We start from the raw sequence: 15,639 nt of genomic DNA, 5'->3' as shown, positions 1-15,639 counted from the left end.
ACACAAGGCACTGATTCAACTTATTTTATTTCCTGAAGAATATAAAAGTTGTTGTAATAGCTCCCACTAGCCTCATCAGGTTAGTGGGTATTTCAGAAACGAAAGACGAGAGCACAAGAAGACATCCTATAATCAAAACTATTCACAGATAGATTTACAGACATTGTTTACATGTTTGAACTGAAGAAACAGAGAAGGAATACAAGTTAATGGAACACACCTTAATTTTGATGATGAAACTGTACTGTTTGCCTTTATGGCAGACAATCATGGAAACAATGAATGGAAGAACTTAATACAATTTGTTTGAAAGTCAATTATGGTTATATTGAAATGAATATAGTACAAATTAACAACTAATTCATAAAACTAGTTTATAAATTTGTGGCAGTTAAAGACAATGACTGAAACACGCAACTGAAGAGTAAAAGCAGTGTGAAATTGTGTTGGTAAATTAAAAGCTACACTTTCAATTTGTTTGAAACAGAGGTGTATTACCAGTTTTGACTTATGAACGTGAAACAAGAGACTTTCATAGTGAAATCCACAATAAAAATAAAAGAGTGTTTTTCAGCACAAAATAAAGAGATGCATGTTGAACTACTAGGAGAGACAGAAGAACAAACTGACCTAGTAACAGAGTGAAATAGAAAATGTTAACTGTCAATGAACAAACAATACCACATAACTGAAATATTGTCAGTTTTATGTTTCTTAGTCAGTTGATATCCTTGACTTTCAGCACATTTGCTGTTACCACCCGAATGCTGAATTTTTAATTATTTATGAAAAACATGCACTAGAACAACACTGTGTGTGTATGACACTGTAAGAGTAATTGGAAATTACATTTAACTGCAAAAGAACTAAATATCACATGACTAGAGTGTTTTGAATGTGGTAAACAATTCCACGTAAATGCATAATCGTGCACAGCCACAGCACAATGTTTTTGCTTACTATGTATCTGCCATGTTCGAAAGTGTTACCGTGGTTACAGCTTCAGTTCATGAAAATGGACAGTGTTTTAAAAGATGAACTTTTTACTGAAGTACGATTTGTTTCTTGTGTAATTAGCATTCCTTCCAGAGAGTGACTGTCAGCAGTGTTGTTATTTAGCTTGCATTCACAGCAGTCTAGTAAAACTATGAAACTTAGTAGTACCACAGGTGCCTTATTGTGAGATAAATCAGAATGCAAAGCTTGACTTACTTTGTACTTTAGTCACTTCTGCTACGTATTTTTAGAACATCCCCTTAAATGTAGCATCCCTTATAAATGCAGAATGAACAACAGATGAGGATAGTTGTAACAGTTATGTTACATGCACAGAAGAAAATTTATTTAATTTATGGAGCTCTCTGTCACATTTTCTGGACTGTCTAATGACACACGTTACTTTTCTTGGTTTCTTAGTAATAACATTACTGATATAGTTGTTATCATAAATACATGAATTACAGCTTCAACTTTGATCTTATTAAGTTGATTTACAATTTTTTTATTTAGAAATTTTGCTGGCTGTATCCAGGAATGCTGAAACGATAGAGCAGTCACAGCTGTCACTGGAGTACTTCACACCCATAACTACACAATGGTGCTCACTGTTTACTACATGATTCAGATAACTTATCGGAGGCACCAGAGGTGAGGATGTGGAAAGTGGAGGCCATGAATTTTATGGTGACTTAAGCAGTGACAGGAATAGGAAGTTTAAAAGCCTACCCTGAAGACTGGGAGAAAAGTACCAATAAAATTATGAGAAACACAGAAAAGTGTGTATAGGACATAAAAAAAGCCGCTAAAGTGGCAAAATTACTCATAATATTCCAAGAAAGGCACCAAAATTATGTTCAATGTGTACGTCAAACGTGTGTCAGAAATCCACTCCAAGCAAGTGTCATCAATTTTCTGCTGGAAATATGCAGGTAGTATTTAACACATTCTGGGTAACAATTTCGTGGGATCAGAGGAAGAATTATATTATCAGTTTTGAGGATATAATTCTAAATGTACAGGGAAGGTCACTAGAGAATCCAAGAGGAATGGCACAATATTTGAGAAATGAGATGGGACAACATAAAGTATTCAATAAGTTGTTCCTCATTACTCTTGGGATTACAGAATGGAATATCCAATGTTGGCCGGTTAATGCTACGCATGGGATGGGCCCTCATTCAGAATGGCCGCATCCTCGAATAAAACAAAGAAAAAATATGAGAGAATCTTCATAAAAGAATTCCTGGAGTGCCTTCTAAAACTGCCATCATATTACTGCCAGGAATCTTCCTCCACCTGTGCCTAGCTCCTTTTCTAGAGTGCAAACAACCTGCTGCACAAAATCTACAAGGAAATATGTAATATGGAGAAGATTCCATCTTTAACTTCATTTTCAAGGATGGCGACCTTAGCTGATTTTCCACCAAGAAATGCCAGTGCAATTTGTGTTGTAGTTACAGGCTTGGAAACTTGAGCAAGGACATGTGGAAGCACCACAAAGAACACAAAGACAAGACAAGGCTGCAAAAAGATGTTCTTAAGAAAGATGCTCAGTGTACACCATAGACTTCTGGGCTGTGAAAATAGCTGCATTTTTACATGAAAGACCAGTTTATTATAAAATAAAATTGCCTGTTTATCACTTTACAACATATAATTTAGAAAGTCATGATGTGGTGTTTTACTGGTTCAATGAATCACGTGGTGAATTGGTTGCATCAAATTTTACCTCGTATATTGTAGACACCCTGTCCAAAACAATTCAGGACAGTCCTGTCCAAGTCATTCTGCATTCTGATGGCTGCAAATATTGGAACAGAAATATGATATTATCAAATGCTCTTTAAAGATTAGCAACTGATACAGAAGTAATGATGACACAAACATTTTTGGAGTAGGTGATACTCAGATAGGAAGTGACTCATTCACAGTTCCATTGAGTACAAGTATAAAAGGATGTGAAGTTACACTTTCTAGCCAGTCCGGCTTCATATATGAAGAGGTGGGAAAAAAGCAACAACCTTATGAAGTCCATTTCCTAAAATACTTCCAACTATCAGAGAAAAGTTGTGGCCATATGACTCAACTAGACATGTAAAAATGAGCCTATAGTTATGGACCTGAAGGCAATAAAGTGCCATCCAAAAATTATTATTTACTACAAGTGATCTTTCAGCAAAGTGTGGCAAGAAATACAAGGAAAATTTCTAGAAAACATTGCTTCCCGAAAAAATACAAAGAAAGCCTGTAAATCAGGGAAGTCAAATGGGATCATGTACAACAACTTAAAATCCTTCTTTCCAAGAAGGGTCATTGCTATTATGACAACATCTCATACAAATGAACATCATCTTTGAGGTAACTGTTTCAGAAGTGAAGTGCAGTGCAGTTCTTTGTTGCTGCTTGAAAAATGCTTGGCAGTTTTCTTCTTGAAGAAATATACACACAGTATTAGAACTACATGATCAGTGTGTGTGTGTGTGTTTGAAGTTATTTCTATTAAGTCATTCAATAAAATGTAATTATTATTGTTTCCAAAATTGTGTTATTACTAGCTTTCTTGGCACCAAAAACAATATAAAAGCGGTAAATCATCCAGGAGCCCCTGACAAACAAATACCATGGAAATGTTGAGTCCAAGAAAGGCACAAAAATAGACCACCAAACTTTTGGCTAAAAAGGCCTTCATTGGAATTAGACAACATCCACATACACTCTCACACAAACACATCTCACACACAGGACCTCAGTCTCTGGCTGCCGCAACCAGCCAGAGGCTGTCATCATGCGCGTGTGAGTTCCATTTGCATGAACCATTTCCATGAACCATGGACCTTGCCATTGGTGGGGAGGCTTGCATGCCTCAACGATACAGATAGCCGTACCGTAGGTGCAACCACAATGGAGGGGTATCTGTTGAGAGGCCAGACAAACGTGTGATTCCTGAAGAGGAGCAGCAGCCTTTTCAGTAGTTGCAGGGGCGACAGTCTGGATGATTGACTGATATGGCCTTGTAACATTAACCAAAATGGCCTTGCTGTTCTGGTACTGCGAATGGCTGAAAGCAAGGGGAAACTACAGCCGTATATTTTCCCAAGAGCATGCAGCTTTACTGTATGATTAAATGATGATGGCGTCCTCTTGGGTAAAATATTTCGGAGGTAAAATAGTCCCCCATTCGGATCTCCAGCCAGGGACTACTCATGAGGACGTCGTTATCAGGAGAAAGAAAACTGGCGTTCTACGGATCAGAGTGTGGAAGTCAGATCCCTTAATCAGGCAGGTAGGTTAGAAAATTTAAAAAGGGATATGGATAGGTTAAAGTTAGATATAGTGGGAATTAGTGAAGTTCGGTGGCAGGAGGAACAAGACTTTTGGTCAGCTGAATACAGGGTCATAAATACAAAATCAAATAGTGGTAATGCAGGAGTGGGTTTAATAATGAATAGAAAAAATAGGTGTACAGGTAATCCACTACAAAGAGCATACTGAACGCATTATTGTGGCCAAGATAGACACGAAGCCCACACCTACTACAGTAGTACAAGTATATGCCAACTAGCTCTGCAGATGACGAAGAAATTGATGAAATGTATGATGAGATAAAAGAAATTATTCAGGTAGTGAAGGGAGACGAAAATGTAATAGTCGTGGGTGACTGGAATTCATCAGTAGGAAAAGGGAGAGAAGGAAACATAGTAGGTGAATATGGATTGGGGCTAAGAAATGAAAGAGGAAGCCACCTGGTAGAATTCTGCACAGAGCATAACTTAACTATAGCTAATACTTGGTTTTATAATCATCAAAGAAGGTTGTATACATGGAAGAACCCTGGAGATACTAAAAGGTATCAGATAGATTATATAATGGTAATACAGAGATTTAGAAACTAGGTTTTAAATTGTAAGACATTTGCAGGGGCAGATGTGGACTGTAGATTAAAACTGAGGAAACTCCAAAAAGGTGGGAATTTAAGGAGATGGGACCTGGATAAACTGAAAGAACCAGAGATTGTACAGAGTTTCAGGGAGAGCATAAGGGAACAATTGACAGGAATGGGGGAAAGAAATACAGTAGAAGAAGAATGGGTAGCTTTGAGGGATGAAACAGTGAAGGCAGCAGAGGATCAAATAGGTAAAAAGACGAGGGTTAGTAGAAACCCTTGGATAACAGAAGAAATATTGAATTTAATTGATGAAAGGAGAAAATATAAAAATGCAATAAATGAAGCAGGCAAAAAGGAATACAAACGTCTCAAAAATGATATCGACTGGAAGTGCAAAAAGGCTAAGCAGGGATGGCTAGAGGATAAATGTAAGGATGTAGAGGCTTATCTCACTAGGGGTAAGATAGATACTGCCTACAGGAAAATTAAAGAGACCTTTGGAGAAAAGAGAACCACTTGCATGAATATCAAGAGCTGAGATGGAAACCCAGTTCTAAGCAAAGAAGAGAAAGGAGAAAGGTGGAAGGAGTATATGGAGGGTCTATACAATGGCGATGTACTTGAGGACAATATTATGGAAATGGAAGAGGATGTAGATAAGGATGAAATTGGAGATATGATACTGCGTGAAGAGTTTGACAGAGCAGTGAAAGACCTGAGTCGAAACAAGGCCCCTGGAGTAGACAACATTCCATTAGAACTACTGACCACCTTGGGAGAGCCAGTCCTGACAAAACTCTACCATCTGGTGAGCAAGATGTATGAGACAGGCGAAATACCCTCAGACTTCAAGAAGAATATAATAATCCCAATCCCAAACAAAGCAGGTGTTGACAGATGTGAAAATTACCGAACTATCAGTTTAATAAGTCACAGCTGAAAAATACTAATGCGAATTCTTTACAGATGAATGGAAAAATTGGTAGAAGCTGACCTCAAGGAAGATCAGTTTGGATTCCATAGAAATGTTGGAACACGTGAGGCAATACTGACCCTACGACTTACCTTAGAAGAAAGATTAAGGAAAGGGAAACCTACATTTCTAGCATTTGTAGACTTAGAGAAAGCTTTTGACAATGTTGCGTGGAATACTCTCTTTCAAGTTCTGAAGGTGGCAGGGGTAAAATATAGAGAGCGAAAGGCTATTTACAATTTGTACAGAAACCAGATGGAAGTTATAAGAGTCGAGGGGTATGAAAGGCAAGCAGTGGTTGGTAAGGGAGTGAGGACAGGGTTGTAGCCTCTCCCCGATGTTATTCAATCTCTATATTGAGCAAGCAATAAAAGAAACAAAAGAAAAGTTTGGAGTAGGTATTAAAATCCATGGAGAAGAAATAAAAAGTTTGAGGTTCGCCGATGACATTGTAATTCTGTCAGAGACAGCAAAGGACTTGGAAGAGCAGTTGAACGGAATGGACAGTGCGTTGAAAGGAGGATATAAGATGAACATCAACAAAAGCAAAACGAGGATAATGCAATGTAATCGAATTAAGTTGGGTGACGCTGAGGGAATTAGATTAGGAAATGACACACTTAAAGTAGTAAAAGAGTTTTGATATTTGGGGAGCAAAATAACTGATGACGGTCGAAGTAGAGAGGATATAAAATGTAGACTGGCAATGGCAAGGAAAGCGTTTCTTAAGAAGAGAAATTTGTTAAGATCGAGTATTGATTTATGTGTCAGGATGTCGTTTCTGAAAGTATTTGTATGGAGTGTAGCCATGTATAAAAGTGAAACATGGACGATAAATAGCTTAGACAAGAAGAGAATAGAAGCTTTCGAAATGTGGTGCTACAGAAGAATGCTGAAGATTAACTGGGTTGATCACATAAGTAATGAGGAGGTATTGAGTAGAATTGGGGAGAAGAGGAGCTTGTGGCACAACTTGACTAGAAGAAGGGATCGGTTGGTAGGCCATGTTCTGAGACATCGAGGGATCACCAATTTAGTATTGGAGGGCAGTGTGGAGGGTAAAAATCGTAGAGGGACACCAAGAGATGAATACACTAAACAGATTCAGAAGGATGTAGGTTGCAGTAGGTACTGAGAGATGAAGAAGCTTGCACAGGATAGAGTAGCATGGAGAGCTGCATCAAACCAGTCTCATGACTTAAGACCACCACAACAACAACAACAACAACAACAACAACAACAACAACGAGTGTACGTGTGCATGTAGGACTTTCTAGCTGAAAACTTACTTGTTTGACAGTTTTTAGTTGTGCCTATCTGCTAGTCAGCACCTCTGTTATAATGTGAGTAGCAATTGTCCTTTCCATAATACTGTCATTATTCCATTCTGGATTTTCCACTGTTGAAATACCATGTAAGTAACATACCCTACCATAAATACTGAGACAGTTTTGAGTACCTACCATATTTAAGTTTTCTAAAGAGTTTTTTCTTTGTTCCACTTCCTGATCTACATCTACATCTACATTTATACTCCGCAAGCCACCCAACGGTGTGTGGCGGAGGGCACTTAACGTGCCACTGTCATTACCTCCCTTTTCTGTTCCAGTCGCGTATGGTTCGCGGGAAGAACGACTGTCTGAAAGCCTCCGTGCGCACTCAAATCTCTCTAATTTTACATTCATGATCTCCTTGGCAGGTGTAAGTAGGGGGTATCAATATATTCAATAGCTCATCCAGAAACGCACCCTCTCGAAACCTGGCCAGCAAGATACACCGCGATGCAGAGCGCCTCTCTTGCAGAGTCTGCCACTTGAGTTTGTTAAACATCTCCGTAACGCTATCACAGTTACCAAATAACCCTGTGACGAAACGCGCCGCTCTACTTTGGATCTTCTCTATCTCCTCCATCAACCCGATCTGGTATGGATCCCACACTGATGAGCAATACTCAAGTATAGGTCGAACAAGTGTTTTGTAAGCCACCTCCTTTGTTGATGGACTACATTTTCTAAGGACTCTCCCAATGAATCTCAACCTGGTACCCGCCTTACCAACAATTAATTTTATATGCTCATTCCACTTCAAATCGTTCCGCACGCATACTCCCAGATATTTTACAGAAGTAACAGCTACCAGTGTTTGTTCCGCTATCATATAATCATACAATAAAGGATCGTTCTTTCTATGTATTCACAATACATTACATTTGTCTATCTTAAGGGTTAGTTGCCACTCCCTGCACCAAGTGCCTACTATCCGCTGCAGATCTTCCTGCAGTTCGCTACAATTTTCTAATGCTGCAACTTCTCTGTATACTACAGCATCATCCGCAAAAAGCCGCATGGAACTTCCAACACTATCTACTAGGTCATTTATATATATTGTGAAAAGCAATGGTCCCATAACACTCCCCTGTGGCATGCCAGAGGTTACTTTAACGTCTGTAGACGTCTCTCCATTGATAACAACATGCTGTGTTCTGTTTGCTAAAAACTCTTCAATCCAGCCACACAGCTGGTCTGATATTCCGTAGGCTCTTACTTAGTTTATCAGGCGACAGTGCGGAACTGTATCGAACGCCTTCCGGAAGTCAAGGAAAATAGCATCTACCTGGGAGCCTGTATCTAATATTTTCTCGGTCTCATGAACAAATAAAGCGAGTTGGGTCTCACACGATCGCTGTTTCCGGAATCCATTTTGATTCCTACAAAGTAGATTCTGGGTTTCCAAAAACGACATGATACTCGAGCAAAAAACGTGTTCTAAAATTAACAGATCGACGTCAGATATATAGGTCTATAGTTTTGCGCATCTGCTTGACGACCCTTCTTGAAGACTGGGACTACCTGTGCTCTTTTCCAATCATTTGGAACCTTCCGTTCCTCTAGAGACTTGCTGTACACGGCTGTCAGTAGGGGGGGCAAGTTCTTTCGCATGCTCTGTGTAGAATCGAACTGGTATCCCGTCAGGTCCAGTGGACTTTCCTCTGTTGAGTGATTCCAGTTGCTTTTCTATTCCTTGGACACTTATTTCGATGTCAGCCATTTTTTCGTTTGTACGAGGATTTAGAGAAGGAACTGCAGTGCGGTCTTCCTCTGTGAAACAGCTTTGGAAAAAGGTGTTTAGTATTTCAGCTTTACGCGTGTCATCCTCTGTTTCAATGCCATCATCATCCCGGAGTGTCTGGATATGCTGTTTCGAACCACTTACTGATTTAACGTAAGACCAGAACTTCCTAGGATTTTCTGTCAAGTTGGTACATAGAATTTTACTTTCGAATTCACTGAACACTTCACGCATAGACCTCCTTACTCTAACTTTGACATCATTAAGGTTCTGTCTGTCTGAGAGGTTTTGGCCGGGTTTAAACTTGGAGTGAAGTTCTCTTTGCTTTTGCAGTAGTTTCCTAACTTTGTTGTTGAACCACGGTGGGTTTTTCTCATCCCTCACAGTTTTACTCGGCACGTACCTGTCTAAAACGCATTTTACAATTGCCTTAAACTTTTTCCGTTAACACTCAACATTGTTAGTGTCGGAACAGAAATTTTCATTTTGATCTGTTAGGTAGTCTGAAATCTGCCTTCTATTACTCTTGCTAAACAGATAAACCTTCCTCCCCTTTTTTATATTCCTATTAACTTCTATATTCAGGGATGCTGCAATGGCCTTATGATCACTGATTTCCTGTTCTGCACTTACAGAGTCAAAAAGTTCGGGTCTGTTTGTTATCAGTAGGTCCAAGATGTAATCTCCACGAGTCGATTCTCTGTTTAATTGCTCGAGGTAATTTTCAGATAGTACACTCAGTATAATGTCACTTGATGCTCTGTCCCTACCACCCGTCCTGAACATCTGAGTGTCCCAGTCTATATCTGGTAAATTGAAATCCCCACCTAAGACTATAATATGCTGAGAAAATTTATGTGAAATGTATTCCAAATTTTCTCTCAGTTGTTCTGCCACTAATGCTGCTGAGTCGGGAGGTCGGTAAAAGGAGCCAATTATTAACCTAGCTCGATTGTTGAGTGTGACCTCCACCCATAATACATAATATTTCACAGGAACTATCCACTTCTACTTCACTACAGGATAAACTACTACTAACAGCGACAAATATGCCACCACCGGTTGCATGCAATCTATCCTTTCTAAACACCATCTGTGCCTTTGTAAAAATTTTGGCTGAATTTATCTCTGGCTTCAGCCTATAAAGATTTCAGCTTTGGTGCTTTCTATCAGCACTTCAACAGTTTACAATTACAATACCGATTACTGCTTGGTCCCCGCATGTCCTTTGCCCCGTACCCTTTGAGGCTGTTGCCCTTTCTGTACTTGCCCAAGGCCATCTAACCTAAAAAACCGCCCAGTCCACGCCACACAACCCCTGCTACCCATGTAGCCACTTGCTGCGTGTAGTGGACTCCTGACCTATCTTAAGACAATGATGGTTGAAACTTCCAGCTTTAGCTTTTCTGTGATTTTCCTAAATTGTTTAAGACAAATGCCTGGCTGGTTACCCTGAAAGGCATAAAAACTTATTTATGCATCCTTTACTAATCTGAGTTGTGCTCCTATCTCTACTGATGAGATCTGAAATTTCATTGTAGTGCTACAATGCATATTTAGCATCCCTATGAAATGTATTAGGTATTCTGGGCAGTTTCTTGTCTATACTGTAAAATCTGTATTTTGCTACTTTCTTCACTGATGAAATGTTACTGTGATGAAAATGAATTGGTGTGAGTGGGAAATGGAGCTATGGTTATGGCTGATATATGGACCAAGACAGTTCTTTGTTGGATTCCAAGAGATAGGGAAAGGCAGACTAATGGAATGTGATCTGAAGACATATGAAAACTTGTAGGAATGGTAAAGATGGGTCACATGGGATCCACATGAATATTTTTGCAGTACAGCCTTGCAACTGCCAAACAGTGGTTTTTAGCATGCCTATAGATCTTCAAGTATGAAGCAAAATTATTTCTTCAGTATCCAATGATTAAAGCATGTGGGGACCCTACACTTTCTCTGATCATTACTTCTGTAGATACAGCAGAGGACATTTGTGGCCTTTCTAGTGTTGCTAACAATGCTGCAAGGGTCTGCCAAGTATTAGCAATTTGATTCATGTGATGTCTGCTAGCAAGGGACAATACACTTTTAGGAATAAATCAGTTTATTTGCATTAAACATGCTAATTAGTGTAGTTATGTAGTGGCCTCCCGAAGCCACTTGGAATGATAACATATTAACAGCTTATTTACATGGTCTCCTTGCTTTTAAGTCAAAGCTGCACAGCTTGTTATGAACACACTCCAGTGATAATTTAATAAAAGAGTGCTCAGCTTTGCAGTTTTCAATTTGTAAGTTTATGGTTGGTAAATACTAGGTTCTCTATTTGTCTGGTACTTTGATGATCGAAAATTTTCAACCAATGTCTACATGATTGATTATATATTTAACTGATGGAAAATTTAATAGAAATGTAAGAAAAACTGCTTGAATTACAAGTAGAGAGAGAATGGCTGGCCACTGTTTACCTTCAGAAAGCGAAATTCTTAGTATAAAACAAAGATTCCAAGACTTAACAAGTGGGAAAGCACCGGTAGATAGGCACAATGAATAAAACACACAAACACACACACAGACAAAGATTCCAAGACTTACCAAGCGGGACACAATAAAATAACACACAAACACACACACACAAAATTTCGAGCTTTCGCAACCGGCGGCTGCTTCGTCAGGAAAGAGGGAAGGAAAATGAAAGATGAAAGGATGTGGGTTTTAAGGGAGAGGGTAAGGAGTCATTCGAATCCCGGGAACAGAAAGACTTACCTTGAGGGGGGGGGGGGGGGGAGGGGGGGGGGGGGGGGGGGAAAGGATAGGTATATACTCGCGCGCGCGCACACACACACACACACACACACACATATCCATCCATACATACACATACACGAGCAGACATATTTAAAGGCAAAGAGTATGAGCATATATATATATATATATATATATATATATATATATATATATATATATATATATATATATATATATATATATATATATATATACTTTTGGAGCTTGTATGTTCATTCAAGGTGGGAAAGTAGCGGATTGGTTAGAAAGAAAGGAGATGATAAGGTCATTTGAGACTTGCGCAGTGTACTTGTGTTCAGGAGGATAATGGTTGAAATTTCCCGCTTTAGGTTTTCTGTGATTTTCCTAAATTGTTTAAGACAAATGCCTGGCTGGTTACCCTGAAAGGCATGGAAACTTATTTATGCATCCTTTACTAATCTGAGTTGTGCTCCTATCTCTACTGACCTCAACGTTGATGGGACATTAAATACTAATCTTTCTTTCTTGCAGCTCAGTCATGCCCCTTCCAAAGGAACTATTCCAACAATTGCTTTAAATGATTTAAATAATGCATCGCAAACTTAAACCTGAAAGACTGGTCAAGAATCTGAACCACTGTCCTCCCAAAGGCAAGTCCATTGTCTTATCACTGGGTCACCATCTCACTTGGTGATTTTTTGGGTTTCTGGAAATACGGATCCCATTAAATGGCGATGGAGGAAAACATGAAAAGTCATATGTGTATATAGTCCACATATCAGATATGTGTATGAAGATGATCACCTTACTATGGGAAGTATGGGGTCTAATGTTACCTTCTATGAGCATAGGGCCCTGCATGTGATGAAGGAACAAAAATGAACACAAACTACAAAAGACAGCAAATATTGTCAGGAGGTCTGTAGTTTTCAGATGTCAAGACTGTTGTAAATAGCTTCCTACATGTTCACTTCAGTGCCTTGAACCAAAAGACAAGCTGGAATATGACTGTCACTACATGTCATTTATTTTCAGCAATAAACAAGATACATCATTACTTCTTGTCTTTAGTGCAGAGAATATTGTTTCATATGACACATGCAGAGAAATATTTTTATTTCTCATCTTATTGTCAATGCAAAATGGTGTGTGTAATTTGGATGAAAATTGTGTTAACACTTATCACCACAAACTGGTTTACAGAATTATGTGAATTCAGTTGTTTGAAGAATTTAGCGTTAGGTTAACTTAAATGGGAATGTAGCAACTGTTTCTAAAATGTTTTTCTGTTAAAATAATTACTCTTGAATTAAATTATCACCAGAAAAAGTACTCACTGTTTTTTTAGCCGTGGTGCTGTTGCAAAATGTTTGTGCACAGATTCCCGTCTTCCCTGCACACGGGGAGGAGTAGGCCGAGTAAGACAGGGTGGAGGCTGTGGCAATATTGGTGGCGGCACCACACCTTGGCGTAGACGTACCTCTTGTACACAGTGGGCTGGGAACAACCCTGTACCTTGGCCACGCAAGGTGCCCTCTAGGAGACCACAGTCAGTTGAGCCTGTTACTGTAACAGTGAAAGCTCTGAGTTGCTTTCTATTCTCCTGTTACACAAAGAAAATCAAACTGGAAATACATTTATCTTATGTAATATAAAACAAAACTGGAAAGTAAAGAGAATGACCTACTTACCTTCCATCAATATAGGGACAACACATGAACCAAAAGTACAGTTGAATCTCAAGCTTTCCAAAATTTTAACCAGTTCCTGATTTGAGAAAAAGGGGGTGGGGCATAGAAAGAGTACGATGTACAGGAACTGAATTCAAGAAAAGTCTGGCGAAGTCTTTGAGTTATAAGTGCTGTAATCTTTGAGGAGGGAGTGTAACAGACATTTGTACTATGATGTGCTACCTATGACAAAGCATAAAGCTCTTGAAGAGTATCAATTGTCGAAAATGTAATAACAAGCAATGTTTGTGAATAAAGTGAAAGCTGTTCCTCAAAAGCAGGAAATTCAGGAATGTAGTGTAACTAAATCAATAGAATATATGCCTCCAGCAGATGATGATAAGTTTTTATCTACACAGGTAACAGTGTTGGTACATAGCAAACATTGTGAAGAATGCACAATGCTGTGAAATACTGGAATTACTAGACCAAGTGCATCACTCTGTGAAGTTTTATAAAGCTGTGAGAACACTACGAAAGCTGGCAGTAAGTGCATCAAAATCAGTGGTGCCACATTGTTAACCCCTATTACAAAGATATAAACAAACAACAATACAAATGTTCACCATACAGGTTTGAAGCATATGCTCTCATTTTGTAGCTATAGTGTACAAGAGGACTCATAATCTAGTTTTCCCCTTTATTCTTAAACAATTATTTTTGTCTAATCATACGTATCTTGTCAAAAAAGAAACGAGAGTGCTCTCATAACTAAAGAACTAGTAGTAGCATATTAGTGTGCATGTGATTTTTGCCTTTACCTGCGTCTATATGACAGGATTCATCCAAATCTATCAACTTCCTGACAATGGGGAGAATATTTCCTACAGACATATTCTTGTCAACAATCAGTTGGCATAAATGTTGAAGCTGCCTCAAGGAAAATGACATATGGAAATGTCCGGAGCAGAGGATGGAATGATTGCAGGCATGTATGAACCGGAACCAATCCTACTTTAAGACACCCACTTTGATAAATTTGATTTTCAGCATCAGTCTTGTCTCGCATCTCATTCACATCATTTTCTAATAGAGTGTAAGAAAATGTCTATAGTGAACTGCTTGTCCAATGTTCCTGAAATGATCAATTCTGACTAGACCTGTCACACTTTGAAGACACAGTTCAAGAAGAAGGAAAAAAAATATAAATCTAAACTGCCACAACAAGAATTTGTTTAGTAATGAGTAACATGAGCAGTCTTGTTCCTTTTTCCAGATCTTGGGTGATATGAAACATGTATGTATGACATAATGCCTTTAACTTACAATTGTAACATAATTTTTAATGTTAAACTTTGTAAATAGGGATGTTTCTTTGTATGCATAGCACTTATGCTTTAAAGTAAATAGTCATAATTATTCTATTTTAGTTATTTTGTTATTCTAGAGGACTATTCACTTACCAGCCACAAAAGTGGGAACGATTGAAGCACGGCTGTTAAAAAGCGCAAATTAAAACACATAAGAACATCATCATGCAACCATGAAAAGGTGTCGTAATGTTTAGTTATTCAATACAGCCAGTTTCTGTCAAATGACCATTTTTGAATCACCTACATATCTATAAAAATGTATGACAAATAGAGTGCATGGCAATACAGTTGTAGTCAAGCATTGTACACAACAGATATTCAAAGTAACATTACATAAAGCTAAAGGAAGCCCTACTGACGAATACATTGTTTTTTGAATGCTATGTTTCTTTGTGTATGTGAACTAACTTATATAGGATCACTACCAAATAATAATGAAACAATACATTAGTAAGATGAAATTCAGTGTTCTTTCCTGTACCTTGTGTGCAGGATTTGGAGGGACATTCCCTTCCCTCATGCTCCAGTTGTTCCTTTTTCATCAGGTGCTCACTTTCTCCACCTTACTGTTATCAGTATAAGGTACAAATCTATTTTATACTTTCATTTTGAATGGAATACATCCAGTTCTCAATGTTTAAAATAATAAACTCTTCTTGTTACAGTTCAGATATAATGATATTGTGGTAATGCAAAATTTGGGGACAGAAACAACAACCAAAATGAGGAAAAACGATCACTCACTTATTCATGTGTGTGTGTGTGTGTGTGTGTGTGTGTGTGTGTGTGTGTGTGTGTGTGTGTGTGGGCGCGCACGCGCATGCGTGCCCACTGAAGAATAATGACAGCTTGCACAATGTGTGTGTGGGAGCGCGCGCGCATGCGTGCCCACTG

General features: G+C 38.6%; 1 protein-coding gene across 5 annotated transcripts in view; it reads right to left on the bottom strand.

Annotated features, from left to right (window-relative positions):
- Positions 1–15,639, bottom strand: part of LOC126354996 (protein shank) — a 289,319-nt gene that overhangs the window by 41,882 nt on the left and 231,798 nt on the right. For all 5 annotated transcript variants that reach the window (XM_050005110.1, XM_050005111.1, XM_050005113.1 and 2 more), the window contains one exon: positions 13,040–13,268. In XM_050005110.1, coding sequence (XP_049861067.1) covers positions 13,040–13,268 — 229 coding nt within the window. The remainder of the gene's footprint in view (positions 1–13,039; positions 13,269–15,639) is intronic.

This window comes from Schistocerca gregaria, chromosome 3 (genome assembly GCF_023897955.1).
Source record: "Schistocerca gregaria isolate iqSchGreg1 chromosome 3, iqSchGreg1.2, whole genome shotgun sequence".
NCBI classification, from domain to species: Eukaryota; Metazoa; Arthropoda; class Insecta; order Orthoptera; family Acrididae; genus Schistocerca; species Schistocerca gregaria.
This window is presented reverse-complemented; position numbering and strand designations above follow the sequence as displayed.